The sequence below is a fragment of the Pocillopora damicornis genome, chromosome 1, assembly GCF_964200805.1.
Source record: "Pocillopora damicornis chromosome 1, jaPocDami1.2, whole genome shotgun sequence".
Lineage (NCBI taxonomy): Eukaryota > Metazoa > Cnidaria > Anthozoa > Scleractinia > Pocilloporidae > Pocillopora > Pocillopora damicornis.
Genome location: NC_142670.1, coordinates 1,371,260 through 1,393,533, shown reverse-complemented (window position 1 = coordinate 1,393,533; position 22,274 = coordinate 1,371,260). Strand labels below are relative to the sequence as shown.

Sequence of the window (22,274 nt, the reverse complement as noted above, 5' to 3'; positions counted from 1 at the left end):
TTCATGCGAATCACCGCTGAGTACCTCATCACCTTGGGCTCATAAATAAAAAAGAATCTTATTTCCTTTGTCATTAGGGAACTTTTGGCTTGAAATTTTTCGTTGTATAAACAAAAGCAGGTCTTGTTTAGTGTTTTCAAAGAAAGAGCACAACAAGGTAAGAGGCATGATTCTTTATTAAAAAATTTTGTGGGAAAATATGGAATTGAGGATAATTTTTTTTATGTTATTATCATGAAAATTGTCTTTTTGAAAGCAAAATAAGTTATTTCCTTAGTTAATTTTTGTTTGTTGAATTCTTTTTCATCACTAGCAATCAGGTATGAACGTATGTATGTTAATGATATGATATTTATGATTGACTAAATAATTATTTAACTGTTATACACTGTGTTCAGTCATGCAATGAAGAATGTTAAAAAAAATGGATTTGGTATCAATAATAAGGTATAAAATTCCTAAAACCTAATGTTGAAGGTGTCTATGCTTAGAGAGGTTAAGAATTCAGATTTAACATGAAAATAAGCCCTCCTTTAGATTTAAGAAGAGGATGAATGTAAAGACATAACACAGCTTTTGCAAGCCAAATCTGTGGAAAACATATCAGGAGAAACCTTTCTCTTGTACCTGGCATGATGCATTTGTGAATTTTGTTTCTTATTGAGATTTTAATGAAGCTGAGGATTATGAAACACAATAACTTAAAAGTAACATGTTTCTTGTAGTTTGAAAAGGTTGCAGTAGTTTGTGGCATACTTCCTTCTTTATGCTGCTGTTCAAAATCAAAGGCACTTTCTTCATTCTACTCGTGAGACCAAATGTGAATACAAAATTTGCAACTTGATTCAATCATTTTAAAGCAATTTTCAAATGTACAAACAGATAGATCCTCAGAATGGCTATTCTCAGATTATTGATGGCTATTGATATACCTACTATTAATATTTATAACAAGAGGGTCAAATTTTATTCGCAGTAGGAAACAACGTTTATACCCTTGATCTATGTCATTTACCCACATTCAACTGCTTCTGCAAAGCAAAGCTTAGAGCGAAATGTTTTTCAATTCCCAAATGAGAATGACCATGCATTCTTGCATAGTATTCAGATAATGGGTGTGGTCCTTTCACAGGATTTTCAACACAAAAGAGACAAACTTTGAAAAAGCATTAAATGCATCTTTTTCAGAGAGTTGCTTACAAGCAATATCTATAACAACGAATTATGATACTTCCAACAATGTCTTTACATCTTATTTCCTACTAAGAATGATTTATAAACAATTAACTTACTAGCTAGGCTAAACCATATAATCCAAAATGTAGTTGTTGCATACAATTTTCTAGCCTCTCTCAGCCACAAACACACTAATTGTAAAGAGTAATACATTTGTTTAATTTATTTTTTCGCAATATTTTTAATTTACGTATAGTTTGCTGCACTTTGACATTTTCATAACAAAAGTATGGAGTATGTTAATGAAAATTTGTACAATTTATGGGGCGTTGGAGTCTTGTATTTTATTCATCATTAGGTCAACCAAACACATTTCTATCTAAATACCACAAAATAAGGCGAAAATTGGTATTTGTAAGGAATCGTTATCTTGGAAATCACAGTTATTAATTTTGTTCCAAAATGGCCGCGAAATGATAGGAGCAATATGTGTTGTCTTGTACTAGTACCTTGAGTAAATGAACCTCCTGCTCGCAAGGTATTGTGGTTGGAATTATAATCCTCGTGGATATTTGAGTCATGTTGTTTCCTATTGATCCAAGAAAGAAAGCGTTTCTTGTTACGTTGACCTGTGGTGTTGTCCGTGGAGAGAAAAGTCTTTTGAGTTTCTGGGTTACGGGTTGCATTCCTTATTGTGTGCGTGGCGTTCGAGCAATGATTCACTTGGTGTGGTAGTGGTAATGGTTAGCATTTATACGAATCGTCAACAGTGAAGGTCAAAATGTCGACGAAAACCTCTCCCACTTCAACGAAATATAAAATTAATTTTCAAGTCGGAGCCCGGCTCGAAGCAATGGATTACACGTTAAGTTGGTGAGTAGTATTACTTTCATGCACGGAGAGATTTACTTGCTTCTGACTCGTGTTTTTGGTAGGAATGTTCCTAAAAACTGCGCGCGTAACTCAAATTTTGTTTGTTTGCATGCTTGGCTGATTTCAGCCTGTTCTTAAAAATTTTCGTGATAAATCGATTTCTGGCGGTGACATTTCAAAACTTGGCCGGAATACTCCGTGGTTTTCCTCTTCTTATCTCTGCCACGGTACGTATTCAGTTTGACAAAGTGCTTTTCGGGGAAAGATTGAAAAAGTGTCGTTTCGAAGTTTGCTTTAATTTTAGTGCCGATAATGATGTCACCACATCAAGTTGAAATTATAGCGAATTTTCATCCTCTTTTGTTCACTTTTTTTACGAGATAAAAATTGATATTTTACTCGCATTTTCCTTTGTACTTTTGTAGAAATCGATAGAAACTATAATCTTGAACGTCTGTTACTTAAAGCTTTTCAATTACAAATATACTTACCTACGTACGTAAAGAAATATTTACTTCTGGTACAAAACAATACTTTTGGTATAGTTCGTTATATTTATGTGGTATTCTTCAATATTGTTACGTCTTACACCAGGAAATATATACAACAAGAGGTTAAAGTCGAGCAAAAATGGTAAACCTGGGTGGATTTTATATAAAACCTTAGCACAGATGAACAAGTGCATTCTTTTCATTAGTTATAAATTGTAATAATTAGTTTCTGTATTTTCATGGAGTAGATTACAACATGTGATCAATGCAAACACATTGAGCATCTGTGTTAATATTGTAATACATGAAGAGGTTGAAAGGGATCTGCCTTAGGCTGGCTACTCTTTCATTGTGATAAATTATCAATGCTTGATGATATTCTCAGTAGCACAAGCTAAGAGCTTTTGCAAGTGCTTGAAAGCCTTCTTCAAGTAGCATTTAATCTCCAAATGTCCCTTTGAAACATTTACCTCTTTGTTTTGCAAGCCAAAATGTCTCTATCACAATCATTCAAATTTGAGAAATCCCTGCATGCATTTGATGTTCATCACAGTTTTCTGACAACTTCTTAAATTTCTCAAGCTGTTAGCAAGAGCAAAAATATGCACTTACAGTTGAACTCCAATAACTCAAACCATTGGTAATTCAAATTCACGCTAACTTGAGGCAAAACTGATTTTCCTTGGATTTGCCTCATATATTTACTATAATTTTAACCCCTATAACTCAAAACCCCAATAGCTAGAAACCCCGCCAACTCGTAACCCCACTAACTTGAAACAATTTTTACTGCCCTTTGGGTACTTTTCTTTGCAATTTTACCCTTGATAACTTGAAGTTGATTTTCACTTTTGAAGACTAATGAGCCAGAAAATTTTGCACCATGGATTACATTTAATCTCAGTTGTATATTATGACAAACTAACCTTTGTCAATATCACATGTTTGCATGTCCATAAACAAATAGTTATGACAGTTCTCTCCAGCAAACAGAAATAACTGCTCATAGTCTGGAATTGATCAGGTGTTTCTGGTATTTTTGTTCAAAACCCCTATAACTCAAAGTAATTTCAATTTCTCTTGACAATTTGAGTTACTGGGATTCAACTGTATGCACTTATATTTCATGTTAGGTAATTAAAAGATTCCATGTTAACTTGCATCAATTCAGTAATAGATCACTGATGACGTCAAATGTGGTAAGAACAAAAACATGGCACTCAAAGTGTGGCAGAGTTTGTCACTGATGTTCTTAAAACATTTTGACAACTTCAATGATTTGTTACTATACAAACACATGGTAACTTGGATTCTTTTCATCTTTTATGATAAAAAAGTTAAATTTTGTTGATGGTGATGTCATCTTTGTATCCGTCCTCCAGCAGATCATAGGTAACAACTGATCTAAATGCTTGTTTAATTCAGCTTATTATTTAATATTGTATGTAAAGGATGAATGTTTTGTAAAACTCATCCAAAGCTGGCTAGGAAGTCCAACTTGATACACATTTATGCAGAGAAATACTAGACCTGTGGAGTGTAAGCCTTGGGATTAACACTTTGTCGAAGTAGCTGATGCAATTAAATTTTTATACACAGAACTGCCTCTGTTTTAGTGAACTGTTATTATGCTATGCTATAAACTGATCAAAAATTGTTCGCCGCTATGGTATGAAATGTATTGTAACTGAAAATAATCGTTATTCATGGGAGAAAGATCAGATCAGACATTTTTTCTTTGGAGAGAAAATACTCCAAACGTGATTGTCATTGGTGGGATATATAAATGAAATGGTTAAACGCAAAGGTAGCTACCATGTATATAGAGATTAATACATCATTCAAGGATCATTTTCATTTCAGTAATTTTGTATCAGACCTTACTCAGTTTTTTGGCTGGCCTTGGGCAACCATACCCTTTAGTTCTGTTTTCAAAGCAAAAAATTGATTACAGAGTTTTTTTCCTTTAAAGTTTATTATATTTTACATTTGTCAATATCTTTTAGGTATTCTGCTAAAATATGCCGTGTTGATGAAAAAGATAAGAAGGTACTGATTCATTTTGAGGGCTGGAATCATCGTTATGATGAATGGATTGCATTTGACAGTGAACGTTTGAGGCCACATGGTCGGCAACACCTTTTTCAGGACTCTAAAGAAGAAAAGGTTTGACAAGCCCAACTTATTTTGGTCAACTAAGCTTAAAAAGGGAATACATTGTACTAGTGCAGTAAATTATTGACTATTTTTGGTTAAAGCTTAAGCAACAGTAACACAGAATAACTTGAAATCTGTTCTCTTTGTTGTATAATTCTGTTACAATAGCCTATTTGAAATCATTACAGTGGGTTTCACTTAAATTTTGCTGATTTTTCCAGGGGCATGAAATAGATAAATGCACAGAATAATGATATGCAGAAAATTGTGGTATTAAAATTTGTCAGAACAGTTGATTTTGGCAGGTACCTTGTCTTTATCGTGTCATTGTTGATGCATGAACTAAAATGTAACTGTGTGAGCATACATGCCAATCTTGCCTAAAAATTTCTTTTTTGACTAACATTATGCTTTTAATTTCCTATCAATGATTCTGATTTCTATTCTCAATTCCACATTCCGCCTATGAAGAGAAAAAAAATAACTCTCAAAGATTTGCTCACTGAATTGTCTTTTAAGTGAATTCACCATGATCTTCGGCTTCTCACTGTACATGTAATTTTCCTTTTTGGGGCTATGCTCTTCAATATTTTGTTTGTATTAAAAACACATCTACTGTTCATAGAGCTAAGATGGAAGAACAGGTGCTGAACTTTGTTCTGGTTGTGCTACTTATTTTTTTTGTTTGTTCTTAGAAATACTCCTTGGTCTTCTTTCCTATTTTCAAAATGTTTAAGTCATAAAAATTTGTGATCTTTTCTTTCTGGAATTTATTTTAAGCTAAGTTCAACTGAACAACAGCAAAGTTGTGTTTATGCTTCATCCATATTGATTAAATATTGCAGCTGTTTCTGTCTTTCACCTGTGCTTAACTTGTGCTAATTGCATCTTCCTCAAAGGGTTGTCTCAGTGAAATTAATCTAAATAAAAAGTAAAACTCTCTTTTCCCTAGTGCTCTTAAAAAAAGGGCCAGAGTCATTGAATTCAGTTGCCTCATTGGATGGTGCTCTGACTGCAAATTAATTTGATAGCATCATTAGTCAAACAAATGTCACAAGACAGTACATTTAGCATCCAATACAGAGTCTTCCATTTCCAATGTATTATTACTAAAATGGGATTGTGCTGCTCGAAGTTGAATATCAAACTTCATATGTGCACTTTTTTAGGGTTTGTTCCTTCATTAAAATGATGTTTACCCACCATTTGGTGGTCTTTACTTTCTGCCTTGACAATTCCTAATATTCAATATTAATTCCTTCTTTACATAACCTTTTTTTAATTCTGTTGCTTAAATCCCTTTCATTCATTCATTATGCAGATGTTTTTGGGTGATATTCCCTGTTCCATTATTAATAGATTGTGTGTTGTGTGCAAGTTTATGTACACACTTGGTTAAATCTAAACTATATTTCTCTTGCTTTATTTGTGCTATGGCCCTCTTCCCTCGTACCTTGTGATGAACAGGAAGTTTGCGACTATCAGGTCAACCAGATGAGTCTATTTTGCTATTTTTATCTTGTAAAAATACCACCTTATGTTGTGAAGTAAGATAATAATTTTTTTAATTAAACTGTGTTGTTCATGTATGTAAATCAAGATCTAATTTTTCTGTGAGCTTTTAACAGCAAGCTGATGTTGCAATGAGATTGTCTGAAATGGCTTTGAAACTGATAAAATTCCTCCAGCGGCAGTGTTTGCAAAATATGTCCTAATGTTCACCATTTAACTTCAGTTTTTCAGTTGTTTAAACCAAAAACCAAATATAGTGTCAGTCTTCACTCTCTTTGCTTCATACAGTGTACATATCACACGATGAAGGTGTAGCTTCATTTGATGCTAATCCAAACTTCAACAGCTTTTCATTTTGACAGCAGAATTTGTATAATTTTCAAATTTGTATTCCTCTTCCCACAATACCTTGTTCAGTTAGTGGTAGAGCACTAACCACTTTCATATCTGATTTGAGATTTCTTTAACCATCTCTGCATCTCTGCACTGAATGTTTTTGCATCTGTTTGTGAAACACAGCCCCATATCACTGTGGTTACATTGAAGTCAAATTATTTTCAATTGCATGTAGAAGGCATAAGTATGGTTTAAAATTGGAAAAACTGAAATTGATTTTTTTTTCATTGCTTTCTTCTAAATTTCTTTGGCAAAGTTAGAATGACATACCTTTTGACAAGTTGTGTTTTGTACACCGTTGTAAACTCTTTCCCTGTATTCCATTTATAATTTTCAAACTTTGGAATCAATATTTAGGATTAGGAAGGATTTATTGATGAGCGAACATAGCTAGGAAACATTATCCAACAAGATATGTGAAGTGTGAAACATGCACACTTCCTTTAGTGAGTGTTAATAATCCAAAATCTAAGTTTAACCATTTTTCATCTGGTTTCATGACCTGTTAAAGAACAAAAATTTCACTTCTTTCTTCAACTTTGCCTCACTACTTTGAAGCAGAACTCATGTATGCACACATTATCTTGTTTTCAATTCATTCTATAATACTCCACAGGATATTTATAATCACTTTGATACAGAGCTCTTTCCTTCTACAATCATGACAAAGCTGATCTTGCTGTTGTTTGTCTTTTCTATAATACTTTTCTTTTCTTTGCTGTGCTATCCCTTTGTTTGTTTGTTTTTTTTTTTCGATGACCTAGAATTCAACAGTCTTTTGAGATTCTCAGTGGGGAAAAAAACAACAACTTGAAATTTGAATATCTGGTTAACACTGTGTTGAAATCATTTTGTACATTATACAACATGGACTAAAGTTGAGTTTCATGTTTTAACCGTTTTACACCCCAAGAGTGATAAGCATCTAATTTCTCCTTGCTCTATCAGCCTTGAATCACACATGAAGGTCACAAGTATGAAGAAAATGATCGCCAACTAAAGAAGCTCTTGATTGTTAAACAAATTCTCCTAATCAGCTTCTTAGGAAATGTATAGAGAACAGTATGGAGAATATGCATACTGATGTTAGGGTGTAAAAGGTTTAATAAGCAGTTTTTGGGTAAGGATGAAAGCAGGATTCCTCAGCTTCAGTGCTTTTTAGATTTACCCTTGTCTGGTCTGTCCCATAGCATGAATGCAGAAGCAGCCTAAAAATATTAGCTACAAATCCCATGTAGATACTCTTTGCCCAGAGAGTGTAGACACTGCATGTAGAGTGAGTGTACACTATAATCTATGCAACCTTTGCTCTGCAGACAAGTTATCTCAGATAGTACTGAAGGGTTGATACAGATAGGGCTGTATTTCACTGTGCAGCCTCCTAAACTTAAAAGTTTGTTTGGATTGAAATCTTCTCCCTGTATTAGAACCTATTGAGGAAATAGATTTCAAATAATTATCTCACTAACCTCGTTTTCTTGGCCTGTACTTTAAGTTACAGAACCTGGTTTTTTCGGCTTGGATTATGGCTGTAGTGCAAACTCCAAGCAGAACCAAACTTGGTCTGTAACTTACAGCACAGACCTTGAACTCGATTAGTAAGAGGTGTGTATGCTGCAATCCCTCTCGCTGGTATTGTCTGGATGGAATTTCCTGCATTCACACACTTAAATAAGCTAACCACCCTCTCTTTTGTGCTGATATGGAGTAGGAAAATCATTAATGGTGACCAATTTGTGATTTCTTTATGTGTGCAGGATTGGAAAACTGGTGATCGAGTATTAGCAAAGTGGCAGGATTGTAAATTCTACCCAGCAAAAATTGCCAAGTGCCTTAGTGAAGGTAAAACATCTGTAAATTTGTAATAATGTTCCAAGTGAATACCAGGTCTGGAAAATGTACTTGATTTGTATGAATCATTAGCTGTAAGAAGGGAGGTACATGAGTCCAATGAATCCTTCTGACCAGTAGAACCCTTTGCTCCCAAGATCTCATAAGTAATTCTCCTTACTGTCTGCCATAGAATTCTTATGATGTTAGTTGGTAGAATTTGGTATTGGATCAAGGAATGATTTCATTGATTGATATTTTCTATATTCTCGCTACTTGTCTGCTTGATGTTGTGTTCATATTGTAAGTAGATATTCTGTCTTGGTCACTCCTACATGTAGATGTACATGGTGAACATGATGCTTCATGCACTCATCCATCTTGGGCTTTAATCGATGTTTAACAAAAAGAGAGAAAAAAATCAAAACATGATAGTTTATGTAATTTTGGATAGCAGTTACAAAACCCATAATATTATTTATATGACTTCATATATTCTTAACCATCCATAATATTTTTGTTAGGGATGATATCCTCTTGGGATTAGAGTGGGCATGTGAAAATTCACCAAATGATTATTTTTTATCAAGGACAATCATTTGAAATCAAAGTAGAGGATGAGAAATCCAAACCAATTTTGACTTTTGATATTTATACAATGTCAACTAGGCAGGTAGTGAAGAAAAAAATAACTAGCACCAAGAGGATGTTGTCTTGACGTAATGTCAAATTCCTAGCAGTAATTAAAATACACTCTTGCACAAAGAAATTCATAGAAATTAAGAGAATTTGTTCACAGATATTGGTAGTAAAGACTACATTTGCTGCTTGTTTTAAATAAGTGTTATAAGTTGAGACAGTGAGTGTCTGCTTTAGTGAAAGTTCAACAGGTATCACCTGTGAATTTAACCAGTATTACCAGTTATCTCTAACAAACACAGTAAAAATCAAACAATGCACTGTACATATTTTTGCTTTAGTCCAAACTGGCAATCAAGCTTGTGTTTCAGAGTGATGAATTGACATGTAAACATGTGTGTTCCACTTTACATTGCTATTAATTCAGTTGAGGGGATTCCCTTCTTTGTTAAATTTGTGAAGCTTTAAACTTGTTGGAAAAATGTTTTCAAAACCAAACAGCTGTAGCAGCAACTTTGTTTGATTTTCACTGCTCTACCACATAATCTGTTAGCAAAAGAATGTAACACAATTGTCCATGATGAATCAATGTTGTCAGTCTGTACTGAAGGCAGATAATCAATTTAGCATGCTGTATGCATGAATGAAATTAATTGAGCTCCTTGCACTATAGGTTCATATGAAGTTCATTTTTATGATGGATTCAAGAAGGTGGTCCACAGAGTAAATATCAAACCAGATAATAGGGTGAGTGCTTTTGAAAATCATTTATAATCAGTTACCAAGTTTGTTTTGTTTCTAAAAGTTTTGGAGAGATAATGGCCAAGTAGTTTGTACTCCTGTGTTTGTTATGAAGAGCTCTAAGTTCAAGCCCAGGGGGAGGGGGGAAGGGGTAGCTGTGTTGTGTTCTTGGACCAGACAATTAATTCCAATAGAGTCTCTTTCCACTTAGGACTACACTTATGTGACAGCAAATTGGCAGGGAAGCATCAAAAAAAGTTTGGTGGGGGGAGTTGTGGTGTGATGTTGTGTGGGGTGGTGTAAGAAGGGCTTCTATGCAATCATTTTATCCAGGGGGTGTAGCAATGCTCCAAGTTGCTTCATGTTTGGGAAACAGGGATAAGCATGCATTGTGTGGAACACAATGCTTCAGAGTATAATTTGTCTTACCTTGTGCCCTAACAGTTTAAGAATACAGTAATGTTATGATGAACGCATGTGTCTATGTTGATTATTTTGTACTGGACAGTGATTTTATCGCAAAAAAATATTTTTGCCAGCAATTTGCTTGGGTCTTGGTTGAAGTATTGACAGCATGGCTTTTTCTTTTTTTTTTCTAAATACTTTGTAATAAGCTAGTGATTTTTCCCTCTCCCTTTGCAGAAGATCAACATGAGTTCCAATGACAAGCAGGAGCATGAAAAGGAAATTCAAGAAAGGAGAGAAAGGCGGCAGCTGATGGCATCTGCTAGAGCTGAACGAGCTCGTAAGAGGAGTTCAGAGACCAGCCCCACAACAGTTATTCCAGTGAAGAGAAAAGATTACAGAGGAAGAAAGGGGAAAATGCATGAGTAAGGGATTATTGGCTGTTTGGGAAGTTTATGTTCTTTGTTTTTTAAAGCACTCTGTGCTACGACCTTTAATTCTCTTTTGTGGAACATTTATATTTGCAGGAAGGATGACTTTGGCACAGCAAGTGAATCCAGTGTATCAAGTCCAGCTGAAATGCCTGAAGTTGATGAGCAAACAGTGGATTCTCAAAAACAGTAAGTGTCAAGTTTATTACAGACTCTGTCTTAGGTATACTGATCATAGCAATTTGTTTAGGTTGAATTAAAAGCCTCCCATGCTAAGATTGAAGCAAAAAGTTATAGTATTTCTTGACGTTAGAATGTGTTTGCTAATGAGGCTTGAGTTTTGGGTCTGTGAAGGTTTGCTTTGTGCAGAGTAAAGACAGTATGAGCTTACTGACACTAGGCAAGGGGACAGTGTTGTGAATTGATCAGGAACACTTACATGTACTCCAAATTGCACTTACTTTCAATTGTCTTTTTGATTCACCACCATTCAAGAAAACATTGTAATTAAAAGATAAAAAAAAAATTTTTAAAAAAACTTTTAACCCCTAAGGTTCTAAGAGTGACTGGTATCCAATTTCTCCTTACAATATCAACCCTGAATCAAACATTAAATTATGAGAAATATGAGAAATCATCACCCCCAAGGAAGCTCTTGATTTTTGAACAAATTCTCCTTGTCAGCACCTTAGAAAATGTATAGAGAACAGTATGGAGAATATGCATACTGATACAAGGGTGTTAAGGGTTGAAGTGGTCCTCTTATATCACTTTACCAAAAGAACTGTCAAGGGTTTTAGTTAGAAGCTTCTTACATCATTGTGGCATCCTACTGCGAAATATTCATCAGTTTTTTTTTCCTTCATTTATTTGAGGGACAAGAAAAGTAAAGAGATTGAAGCTGATGTGGAGTCATTCATCAAAAATGAAGAGCCTTCAGATAGAAAAGAAAGACATGTTGATATGCATCAATTGACAGAAAAAGAGGATTTACTGGAGGGTAATTTTACTCAATTGGTGAAGCATAAAATGCCTGTGGAGAAAATACCACATCAAAAAACATCCACAGTGGGTATAAGGAAGCAGAGAAGATTCATGGATAAAAAGAATGCGAAAAAAACAAATGATGAACTGAAAAAGAATCGGGAAGATAAACATCAGTCTGCTAATGAAACTGAAAATGATGACAGGAAGGTTTTCTTTGATGCAAAGGAACATTCCACAATATCATCAGCATCATTACACTATTCAAGCGCACATGAGACTTTGGAGAGTGATCCTCAAGATTATCATGAACACGGAAAAAAGCAAGAGAGTAGTTGCAGCAATGACAGAGACAGTTTGAGTTTTAAAGACGAAAGTATAGAACAACAACAGGTGGACTATGTGTCAGAAAATAAGGACAAAACTGCCACAGAAAACTCTTCAAATATCAGCGATGAGGGTGTTGAATTTGAGCAACAAAGTTATCACCCTCCACAAGAAGAAAATGAAAATAGTTATGGAAATATCCAAGACCCCGACACGGAGACATCTCCAGAGAAAAATGATTCTTCAACTACATTTGAAACTTCTCTGAGAACAGAGACAAGTACTTCAATAGTGACTTCTAAACCAGGCAATTCAACTTCTAAACTAAAAACTTCAAAAGGTCCCAAAATTAAAAGAACACTTTCACGAGCCGAACGTCTGTCAAGAACACGCAAAGCCAAAAGTGGCATGTCATTTAAAACAAGTTTATCTTTAAAAGTTAGTCCTTCAACCAAACAACAATTTACCCCGAGGGCTGCGTCACCCCCCAAGTTAGATGCCCAGGAGGTTAATTTGCCCCCTAAGGTGGCTCCCCCCAAAACTGGCACCAAAACTAGCACTAAGAGTGAGAAAACTGTACAACGGAGGAGGAGTTTTAAGGGGAGTAGATCATCTTCAATAAGTCCTAGAGGATACGGATACTCCATGGCATTTATGGACATTGAGAAGCCTTTACTACCTGATGCAAAACCAGAGGAGAAGACAGAGATTCCTACGACAGAAAATGAATTAACTATCGTGACAATTCCTACAGAAAGTCTAACTTCTACTCCAAGCACTCCAACGAGCCCAACGGCATCAACTGCAGCAAATGAAAACCAAGTTGCTCCCAAGAAACAGACATATCAGGCTAAGAAGTTTCGGTTGGACCAGATCACTGGAAAGCTGTCAGCACAACGGCAGAGCGAAGCTCAAGCTGCAGCTCATTCACCATCTGCCTTTCAACTTGCGAAACATCACTCTTCACCTCCACCCCCCTCTGCACTGAGCCCATCACCTCCTGCTAATCCACCACCCTACCCCAGAGAGTCATATCCACCTCCTCCAGGACCCCCTCCCCTTATTTACTCACCCATGCCAGGGTCATGTTATCCCCCTCCTCACCATCAGCATCTGTATGGACCACACCCTGGTCATGGGATGCATCTCCCCCCTGGTCACATGCATCCTCACCCAGAGTATCCTCCCCCGTCATCAGGGTACATGCTGTATGCTCATGGGATGCACTATCCTCCACATGGACCTTGCATTGGTCAGTGTAAGTAGTCATTTGATTACCTTCACTTGATAAAGATCTGCAAAAATGAACAGAACTTTTCACTCTTTCTCGATCTCATTTCGACTTTAAGCCCAAAAAGCACTCTGTCAAGCATTACGCCTGAAGTTAAAATAAAACATGTCTGATTTTTCAAATGGGATTTCTCTTTTAAAATGTTACTAGATCATGTTTAGTTTAAGTCAAGTTAAACTGGGAAGGCTGGATTTAGAGGAAAATGACATCAGTTAGCTGTTAGTTTAACAGTAGAATGTGTGACCCCAGCTCATTTTATGTGCAGACTTTAGTGCTTTTAAGAGTTAGTTACCATTCTGCATATTAAATCAACTGTTCATATGTTGAAAATTTGAAATGGTTTATAAATGACACCTCTTCCTTTCTTGATCCAGCTCTTCTAACTCGACTGAAACACTATCTGTTAGCTCTAATACTTTGGTTGAGGCATTTTGGCCAGAATTAACACCATAAGCAATAGAGAACAGGAAGGAATTTTTTCATTGTAGTGAGACTTAAGTGACAGCTATTTGTTTTCGTTGCACAGGTTCTTGTTCTGCTGGGGTGCGACAACCTGTGTACCCTCCACTCCCCCATGGGGCACCTCCTCCTCCCCCTCCTCCTAGCCATGAGAGTGCACTAGCACAGCTGATGCAATGTGAGCAGAGGATTCTTCGTGGTGGACCAGGAATGCCTCATTTTAGAGAACAAGCCCCTCCTGGAGCATGGGTAGGTCTTAGACATGGGCCCCCAACATCACAGAGCTTCTTACCAGTGAGCCATCACCATGAGGACCATTGGCATGCACATGATGGTAAGTACTTGTTGTGCTTTTGTTTGTGAGCAGCAGCTAAGAGCACTGAAGATAGACACAACCACTGTCATTCAGTGATGACAAAGGATTTTGCTGATTGATAATGCAAGGGAAGCCTCTCAGCTCATCGCACACTAAGAGCTTACAGAATACTAAAATAACCAGTTTTGTCTCCCGTGCTTCTCATGTATCAAATTAACAAATTGATTCCAAGTTGCTGTGCGCCTGTTCAGTAATACATCACAGATGACGTCAAAATGTGGTAAGAACAAAAAAGTGGCACACGAGGCGCAGCCGAGTGTTTCACTGATGTTCTTACCACATTTTGACGTCCTCTGTGATGTATTACTGAACAGACGCACGGCAACTTGGAATATAATTGTTTTATATAATAAAGAATTAAAAAAGGTTTTAATGATGACGTCATTTATACGTCTGTCCTCCAATAGATCATAAGTGAAAACCAATCAGAATGCGTGCATAACTGAGCTTCTTATATAATAATTATCAAGAATTTTATTTTTTTTGGAAATTTTAGATCGTAGTCTTCAGGTTCCCCAAAGTCCCCAAGTTCCTCCTGTTCCAGCTAGCGTCAGTCCTACTCCAGAAAGCTCAAAGCACCAAAACAGACGCTCCCGCAAAAGTGAAAGGCCCCTTCCAACCAAATCGTTGCCTGCATCAAGTGTGGAGGCGCCATCAGCAGCCAAATCAGAAGCAGAAAATGCTTCCAGTGCCGAACAGAGCACTGTCCAAAGGAGTGGAGAGGGTGGGGAAAGTATTGCTCCAAAACCTACCATTTCAGAAACTAATTCCAACGGGGGGTCTAAAGATGGAACAGAGAACAGTGAAAAACCTTTAGCACCAGCAAGTCAGTTGACGTCTATGTCAAGTCTGAAAGCATCAACTACAGCAACACCAACAAGTGCCACTGCTATGTCTGTGGTACAGGCAACTGGAATATCAGGGGTGCCTCATGACCTGAGCCCAGATGGTTTACAAGCTCTACTTCCTGGCAGGGTAAGATATTCATACCCTGTAGCAATCTTCTTAATGAAAGTCACTGTCAATGTCCTCACAGATGCCTTTTGGTCAAAGAACAAGACTGATGTTATCCAAAGGATAACATTTTGTCAAACATGATAAAAATACATGTAGTTCCAAAATTAAGGAGATTCTTTTTAAAGAAAAGATATGCAATTTCAATTTAAAACTACTACTGATGATTGGAGCATGAAGTGTACAGTTATGGAGGGATCGTCAGGGCGTGAAATTGCGCCTAATACAGGCGCCATTACGACTAAATTTTTCACTTTGGCGACCAAATCCTGAAAATTAGTCGCCAAATTGGCGACTAGAATGTTTCATCATAACCTTACCTAACGATATAGTGAATTAGAAAGATTCGAAAAGATAAATCCGCAGCAAACTTCCCCGCGAAGTTTGTTTCCAAAACGCAGCACATGCGTCTCGATCGATAACTAGACGCCATCTTGGATTTAGGTGAGCTTGAACGTTACATATCATCCATCCTAGTGTCCACTTTGTAGCATGTTAACGATCTTTTCCCTTACTTAATTTCTAGAACGATGACAGCATAAAAAAAGATTTTGTTTGTCTTTGAAAATGGCGACCAACTTTTTTTGAATTGGCTACCACTTTGAAGAATTTAGGAGCCAAGTGGCTATCAGAAAAAAAAAATTATTTCACGCCCTGATAGTAAACAAAACATTTTCTCTAAAGTATTGATGATTGTGATAAACCAAGCAAAGAAACATAATCTTAAGGAAATCTACCAGTGGATGCACAACATCAGGAAGAAAAGTCTTTCTTTTGAGTGTATTTGTTTTTCTGCTGAAATGTAGATGATGTAGGTGAAGAAAACTAATGAAAATGCTATTTATTTCAGATGCGCAAGTCTAAAGATCTGGGTATGAGTAGTCTGAATTTTTACATCAAATTTTGCACGTCACATTTTTTTTTTCTTTTTTTTGGGTGGTTTTGTTTTATTAAAATCTTGCCTTTGATTTCAGCCCCCAAGGAACTGATAATTGAAATGGACCATAATAAATACAAATGCCAAGTATCTGGGTGTGATAAGTCATTCCGTAAAGAAAGTGGCTTGGAATATCACATTAAATACTACCATAATCAAAAGGACAAAACTGGAATTAAGAGAAAAAAGTCAGGTGGGGATTACTAAGTCCACATCTATTTTAATAATATAATTTAAAAAATGGAAGGAAAGAGACATTAAAAAAGTGTAGGTCTGCACCAGAGCCAAGTGGCTCATTCAGGCGAAGATTATCCCAGTTTCTATAGCATAAATGGACGAAAAGTATTTTCACTCCCCTCCTGGGGGGTTTGCTAGCCATCGCAGCCCCCTTCCCCCCTTCCCCTATGATGTCTTGTCTAGTCTCTCTGAGAATTTGTAAGGTACCCATTCATACTCCTGCGTGGAGAGAGGCATGGGGAGAGTAAAGTGTCTTGTCCAAGAACACATCGCAATGATCTGACCAGGTCTCGTAGCCAAGTCTTGTTTTTGAAAGAATAAAAATGCTTTTTAAGTACATCATGATGGCCAATTTTTTTTTTTTTTTATTATTGGTTAGTCTCCGTCAGGTCGGACTCTACTCCTGACACTTCCCCCGAGTTTGTCAGCCAGCATCGCCTGCACAAGCGTCGCATTCACAGGTCTTCAGCCCCAGCCACTCTTTCATCAGGCAGCTCTCAGATAACCAGTCCAAGTAGTGTGGTCCCAGCGCCGACCATAAAACCTGAACCACTGGAGCAGGAGTTATCGAATGTGGTGATATCCCCCGCTATGGACTCTGAACCTTCTGTCAGTCAGGAACTAGACCTGGAGATTGAGGGGGGTGGGGTAGATACGGAGAATATTGACCCAGGGACAATGGAATGCATGGAGGTGGAAGAGGAGGAAGACATCAATGGAGATGTGATAAGATGTGTGTGTAATGAGTCCGAGGAAGGCGGCTTCATGATACAGGTGATCTTTTTGTCAAATCTCACCCTGGTGTATTTTGTGAAGGAAGCTCTTAGGGGTGGGGAGGGTTCTGGGAAGGCATTTAAAGCATCTCTCCTCTCCCACCCCTCCCCCCATTAACAGCCAAATGGCTGAGCAGTTTTTCCCCTTACACTTCCATTGTGAAGAGAGGGAGGGAAGGGGGGGGGATAGGCTTTTAAAGCCCATCGAGTTAAGTTCTCTCTTCTTTCTCTAAAAATCTCTAGTGGTCTCTTTTCCTCTCCTCCCCTTCTTTAAACATCCAGACAACGTTTCTATTCCCTTTACTCATAGGAGGAACAGGCTTCCTTTCCCCCTGATTTAGACCGTTTTCTTTTGTTTTAATTTGTCTATCTTTTGTCGTTGGTACTGTAGTGTGAGCAGTGTCTAACATGGCAGCACAGTGAGTGTGTGGGTCTCAGTGAACAAACTGTTCCGCCAAATTACGTCTGCTATGTGTGCACCAAACCAACAGGTAAGAGTTGTTTGTTCAAATTCGTTGTAAGAAAAAGGGAGTACTCGTGGACTTCAAACAAATGCTGAGTGAAATACAATTGTTATTTATTTATTTTCTTTCTCATGGCTTTCTTTCAGGGTTAAGGAAAAGCGCAAAATACAAGGTACCACTGTCATCATTTCTCTAGAGTGTTTGTTTCTTCTACGACTAGTGTTGTTAATAGCAACAACCTCTGATGTTGTGATCAAATTTTACACACGCTGCGGGAGCTCTTCTCCAGTTTCTTTGTCCCACAACAAGCCTATCGCAAGAAGCCCCCTACCCCCTACCCCCTACCCCCTACCCCCTACCCCTTTTTTTTATGAAGGTTCGCCAGTAACCATTCTTTTCTCCTGGGTGAAGAGAGGCATGGGGAGAGTAAAGTGGTAAAGTCTCTTTATCCGGTCAGGGCTCGAACCCAGACTCACCGCGTCTTCGATTGACTGATGCTACGTTCACGTCAGTAATCCTTTCTATCACTTCTCCTGCAGAACGATTTTGATTGGTTCAGACGAGGTACCTTGGCATGCATGCCTTTTTCATCAGTCCCAGAGCCTGAATACTCAGCAGAGTTCAACCTCGCCACTCACGGCGTGATGAGTGACATACATGATGTGAACCGCTCCCTACGCAGTTTGAAGCTGAAATTCGAACTCCTCGGGTAAATACAAACAGCCTCAGTAAATCTCCGGAGAAGTCGTAAATGATCTAGAGCAATTTTCAGTTAGGTTTCCAAAGTACTGCAGGCCTGCAATGGTTTTGATTTACTGCACTCTTCGTGACTTTTTCGATTATATACAATCCTGATAAATTTTTGCAAAGGGTTTTTAAAGATTTCGTCAACTTTGTACTTATTTTCATTTTTAATTCTAGGAAACCGTCTCATCCTGATTTGAAATGCTGGCGACAACCGCGAGGGAGTAGTTTAACAACAAACGTGGACGAAACGGAATATAAAGAAAAAACCGTTGAGGATTGTTGCGTAACAAACGTGAACGAGCAAGGAGAAAAAACGGTTTGCACTGAAAATAAAAGCATTCTTGTTGTAAATGGTCACGTAGAGCATGAGGATCATTCTCCGAACGGGCTGCCGAAAGTGAAAGAAGAACGTTCCTCCACCTCACCCCGTCCTGAGGAGGGCCCTGGGGACACCAATAACAATATACAAGATAAAAGCGTACCCTTGTTGAGCACAGGGTCAGTTTTAATGTCATCACTTTCCAGCTCGTCAGGAACAGGGGCGAGTGCTGTGAGTGGAAGTACTGAATCGCGTACCGGTGGAAGCGAAGGACAATTAGGTGTGATAAAGAAGGAGGAAGATCCGCAGTCTCCTATCCCGGCTTTAGTTCCTGCCGGTGGACGGACAGTGTTTATGAAAAGTGCGTCATTACCTGAGCAGGGGAAATCTGAAGAGGAATCTGTCAGTAAATCAGAAAATGTGCAACTTGCGGTAAAGCCCGAAAATGACACGGAAGGGACTGGGCAATCAGCAGAACTGAAGCCCCATGGGGGGTCATGTAGGGTTGATCAGGCTGAGGTAAAGACATCCACCGGTGAGAGCAACCCCAAGGTAGGATCCGAATCACAGGTTAAACAAGAGAACGAGTCAAGAAATTCAGCCAGTGCAGCGGGGGCTCGAGAGAGTGAGATCAAGACAGAAAATCAGGAATCTGGGCAGAGTTTGTCAGATGATGAGAGCGTGGGAGCTATCAACAATCTGCTGGATGATATCACGCAGATACAGGATGATTTGGAAGGACGTATGGATCAGATTGAACAACAGTTAGCAGGTGAGCTAACTGATTGAACTTTCTCGAATCTTGATTGAACGTTATCGAATCTTTTCCAAAAGCTTTCAGATACCAAATTGCGCGTGACCACGCATGCACGACCTCGCGGGATAACGCGTGCACAACAATCGCGTGCCCACGCGTTAACGACGGGGCGAGAAAACTTGTAACTGAGAGGTGCAGGACTGCGTGAGGCTTTTAAATTATTTTATTTCGGTTCTGGAGTTGAATTTTCCTTGGTTTTCATTCCTTTACTAGTTTTTATGAAAATACCAATGTCTCTCGCATATTTCGCGTGATAGCGGTTGTTATGTTTTCCTTGAAAATTATTTTCTGGAAATTGGCGCGGCGGCCAAAATTGTCCTCCTTGCGCATGCCCAACGTTTGACCAGTGTGCTGCTGCAAAACTTTTCTTCTTAAAATGAGTTTTTATTCGTGCGAGAGCTAAATATTTTTTTTATACCAAGGGCTTAACATTTAACCTAGTTTGAAAACAGAAGCGTAATACATCTTAAGGAATGGCTTAGATCCATTTGTATTTCAGTAACGTATTTCTCTCCTTGTCACTTGTAGTTCTTGAAGAGGCTTATGGTACACCTGCCCAGCCTGGTAGAAAAACAGACTTCAGAAACCTTGTCAGGAACCTCAATCGCGTCAGGTGCCTTTTACAACAAGTCAGCTAGGAACCTCTCACAGCGATAGTATCTGACTTATAACATCTGGGATATTCGTACCCGGCAAATGCCGCTTACGTACGGTAGGCATCATTTCTGTTCTGCGCTGGACGTAGTCCTCGATAAAGCTTCCTTTCGGTAAAAGTGTACGACCCGTGTGATCTGTAGGATAGCCATGTTGCTAAATAGGCTATTTTTGTACGGCAAATACGCAGTACTCGCTCTATGGTATGATTCTCTTCTACAGAGTTTTATTGAAAGCATGAGATGATATACTTAGAATCGGAAATTGTTCGGAGATTTTTTGAGAACAACGCGTGTCTCTTCAAATCTATCGGCAGTCGTTTAGACACACGTCGTCTTGTTTGATCTTAATTTGAGTCTTTAAATAGTTAAACGACTTAAATTGACTGCTTGTTATTGTGGCTTGTAAATTGATGACTAGTTTCCTGTCTTAGAAATACTTCCTCTTTTATTCATGCGTAATATGATGAACTCTCCTTCCTGTTCGGTATTTTTTTTCCCTGTGGGTTTATAAATATGTGAAAATCTAATACAAGGTAATGATTGTAGCATACAGAAAATTTTGAGATGACCTAAGCTTCACAAACGAATAGGAACAAATGGACACGGGTCTCTTGTAAAAATACGATGTCAAATATGTGAATAAAGAGATACTTCAAAGCGATGTTTATTTGATTTCACAAATTATAGTAGACTTATCATTGTTGAGAGGTCTCCGCGGAACTTTCGCTTCTTGGAAAGATCCTCTTTCATGTTAATTTTGTTGTTTTCTCTTGTTGAGTTCACTGTAGTCAACTCTCCGCTAACAGACACTCTCGTAAGTGGACAGTTCTACTTATGCACACTTTTCAATTCCCCTTTTGCAAATTAAAAAAAATTACGGCTTGGTTGCGTTGCTTTGACAGAGCAACATAAGAGAAGTGATCGGTTTTTCGTCAAATCTCCAGTTGTTTACGGGAAGCAAGTTGTCTGTTTTTTTTGTTTTTGTTTTTGTTTTTTTTACATTAACCAGAGTCCGACATAACGCTCCCACATAATTGGAGATGCGCTCCATTTTGCCTTGGTGTCCGCTTATGAGTTAAATTTCTCGTAGGCCACTTTCTTCAATTCCAGAGGGTGTTCACTTACTTATCAATTCATGCTCAATCTCGTCCGCTAATTGCTTAATGTTTCATTTACATATCACCAGGCGGGGGACTTTGGCTGGACGAAAGAGGTTTTAAGACTAGAATGTCTAACCATTAGCGGATTTCTAAGCAGTGTCGGAACGAAATGAGCGTGGGTTGTTACTAGAAAAGAGGCTTCCCTTCCCTTAAGTGTTGGTCACTAATATTTGGGTCGATCCGAAGAGCGTCAGCTTATATCTCGTATTTTACCAGGGGTTCTAAAATTGCACAAATCCTACAGAGACGAATTTAGCAGGAACGAAACTGTCTTATAATCCGTGTTTACACATCTGCAAGAACTTGACTAACAGAAAATGAAACACCGGGGCAAAGAAAGCGAAAAAATATTAATAAATTGGCATTGACAGTGGGTACGTACAGACACGATTAGAAACTCTGGAGGGTAAACACATATGAAAGCGAAATTACGGAAACTGGCTTATTTTGACGTGCGCAACTCGTTGACACTACACAGGTGACTGGTGCTTTTCGTGCGCACTGATTGGTTGGTTCGAAAAAATAATGGCCACCGTGAAGAGTTTCAAAAGCTGACGTATCGCTCGGAAGAAAAACTAATGCCCGAAACGTCAGCATAACAAGACGCATAACTGCGTGAACTCTGGCTTCTTACGGGGTCTCGAACTATAATACGCACTCGGTAAAATATCTTGTGTCAATGTACAATGAAGTTGGACCAGGATTCTTTTCTATATCTGTCGTCAACTTAATCTTACAATAATTAGATATGTTGGTCTCGGTCTTATAAAGACACATAACTCTCCTACAAGGAAACAATGACAAATACTGTCTAGCTTTGTATTTCCATTTAATTATCCTTTGATAAACCCTCCTGGAACAATTCGACAAAACCGTTTCATGCTGTATGATTTTATTTAAGTTTATTATCTTTGTACCACGCTTACATTTATGTTTTTTAATTTTTGAAAATTTTCTGACCTTCACATGAGTGTAAAATTGCAGCTTGGAAGACTTTGGTATACTTGGAAGAATACGCTTGTAAACAAATTCCATCATTTTTCTGCTCTTGTTCCTCAGACA

General features: G+C 37.9%; 1 protein-coding gene across 6 annotated transcripts; it reads left to right on the top strand.

The window, feature by feature from the left end:
- Positions 1-35: 35 nt before the first annotated feature.
- Positions 36-20,713, top strand: LOC113669407 (uncharacterized). Of its 6 annotated transcripts, none has more exons than XM_089207492.1 (18): positions 1,683-2,049; positions 4,547-4,706; positions 6,165-6,182; positions 8,363-8,447; positions 9,748-9,821; positions 10,458-10,645; positions 10,748-10,840; positions 11,527-13,214; positions 13,780-14,046; positions 14,585-15,063; positions 15,953-15,974; positions 16,077-16,232; positions 16,656-17,050; positions 17,441-17,540; positions 17,660-17,685; positions 18,053-18,222; positions 18,435-19,351; positions 19,925-20,713. In XM_089207492.1, exons 1-18 carry the CDS (start codon positions 1,958-1,960, stop codon positions 20,032-20,034), a joined length of 5,040 nt encoding a protein of 1,679 aa, XP_089063618.1. In that variant the 5' UTR covers positions 1,683-1,957; the 3' UTR covers positions 20,035-20,713. The 6 variants fall into 6 exon arrangements, with proteins under 6 accessions (XP_089063635.1, XP_089063628.1, XP_089063618.1 ...); XM_089207486.1 differs by having other exon boundaries at positions 11,527-13,220; XM_089207509.1 differs by lacking the exons at positions 1,683-2,049; positions 6,165-6,182 and adding an exon at positions 36-157.
- The last annotated feature ends 1,561 nt before the right edge of the window (positions 20,714-22,274 follow it).

What these genes read in the sequence shown, in the direction of transcription:
- LOC113669407 (XM_089207486.1), top strand. Translation starts at nt 1,958, where the DNA reads ATGTCGACGAAAACCTCTCCCACTTCAACGAAATATAAAATTAATTTT. An exon ending in ACAGTGGATTCTCAAAAACA is followed by an intron (nt 10,841 to 11,526) that starts GTAAGTGTCAAG and finishes CATTTATTTGAG; the next exon opens with GGACAAGAAAAGTAAAGAGA. An exon ending in TGGACCTTGCATTGGTCAGT is followed by an intron (nt 13,221 to 13,779) that starts GTAAGTAGTCAT and finishes TTCGTTGCACAG; the next exon opens with GTTCTTGTTCTGCTGGGGTG.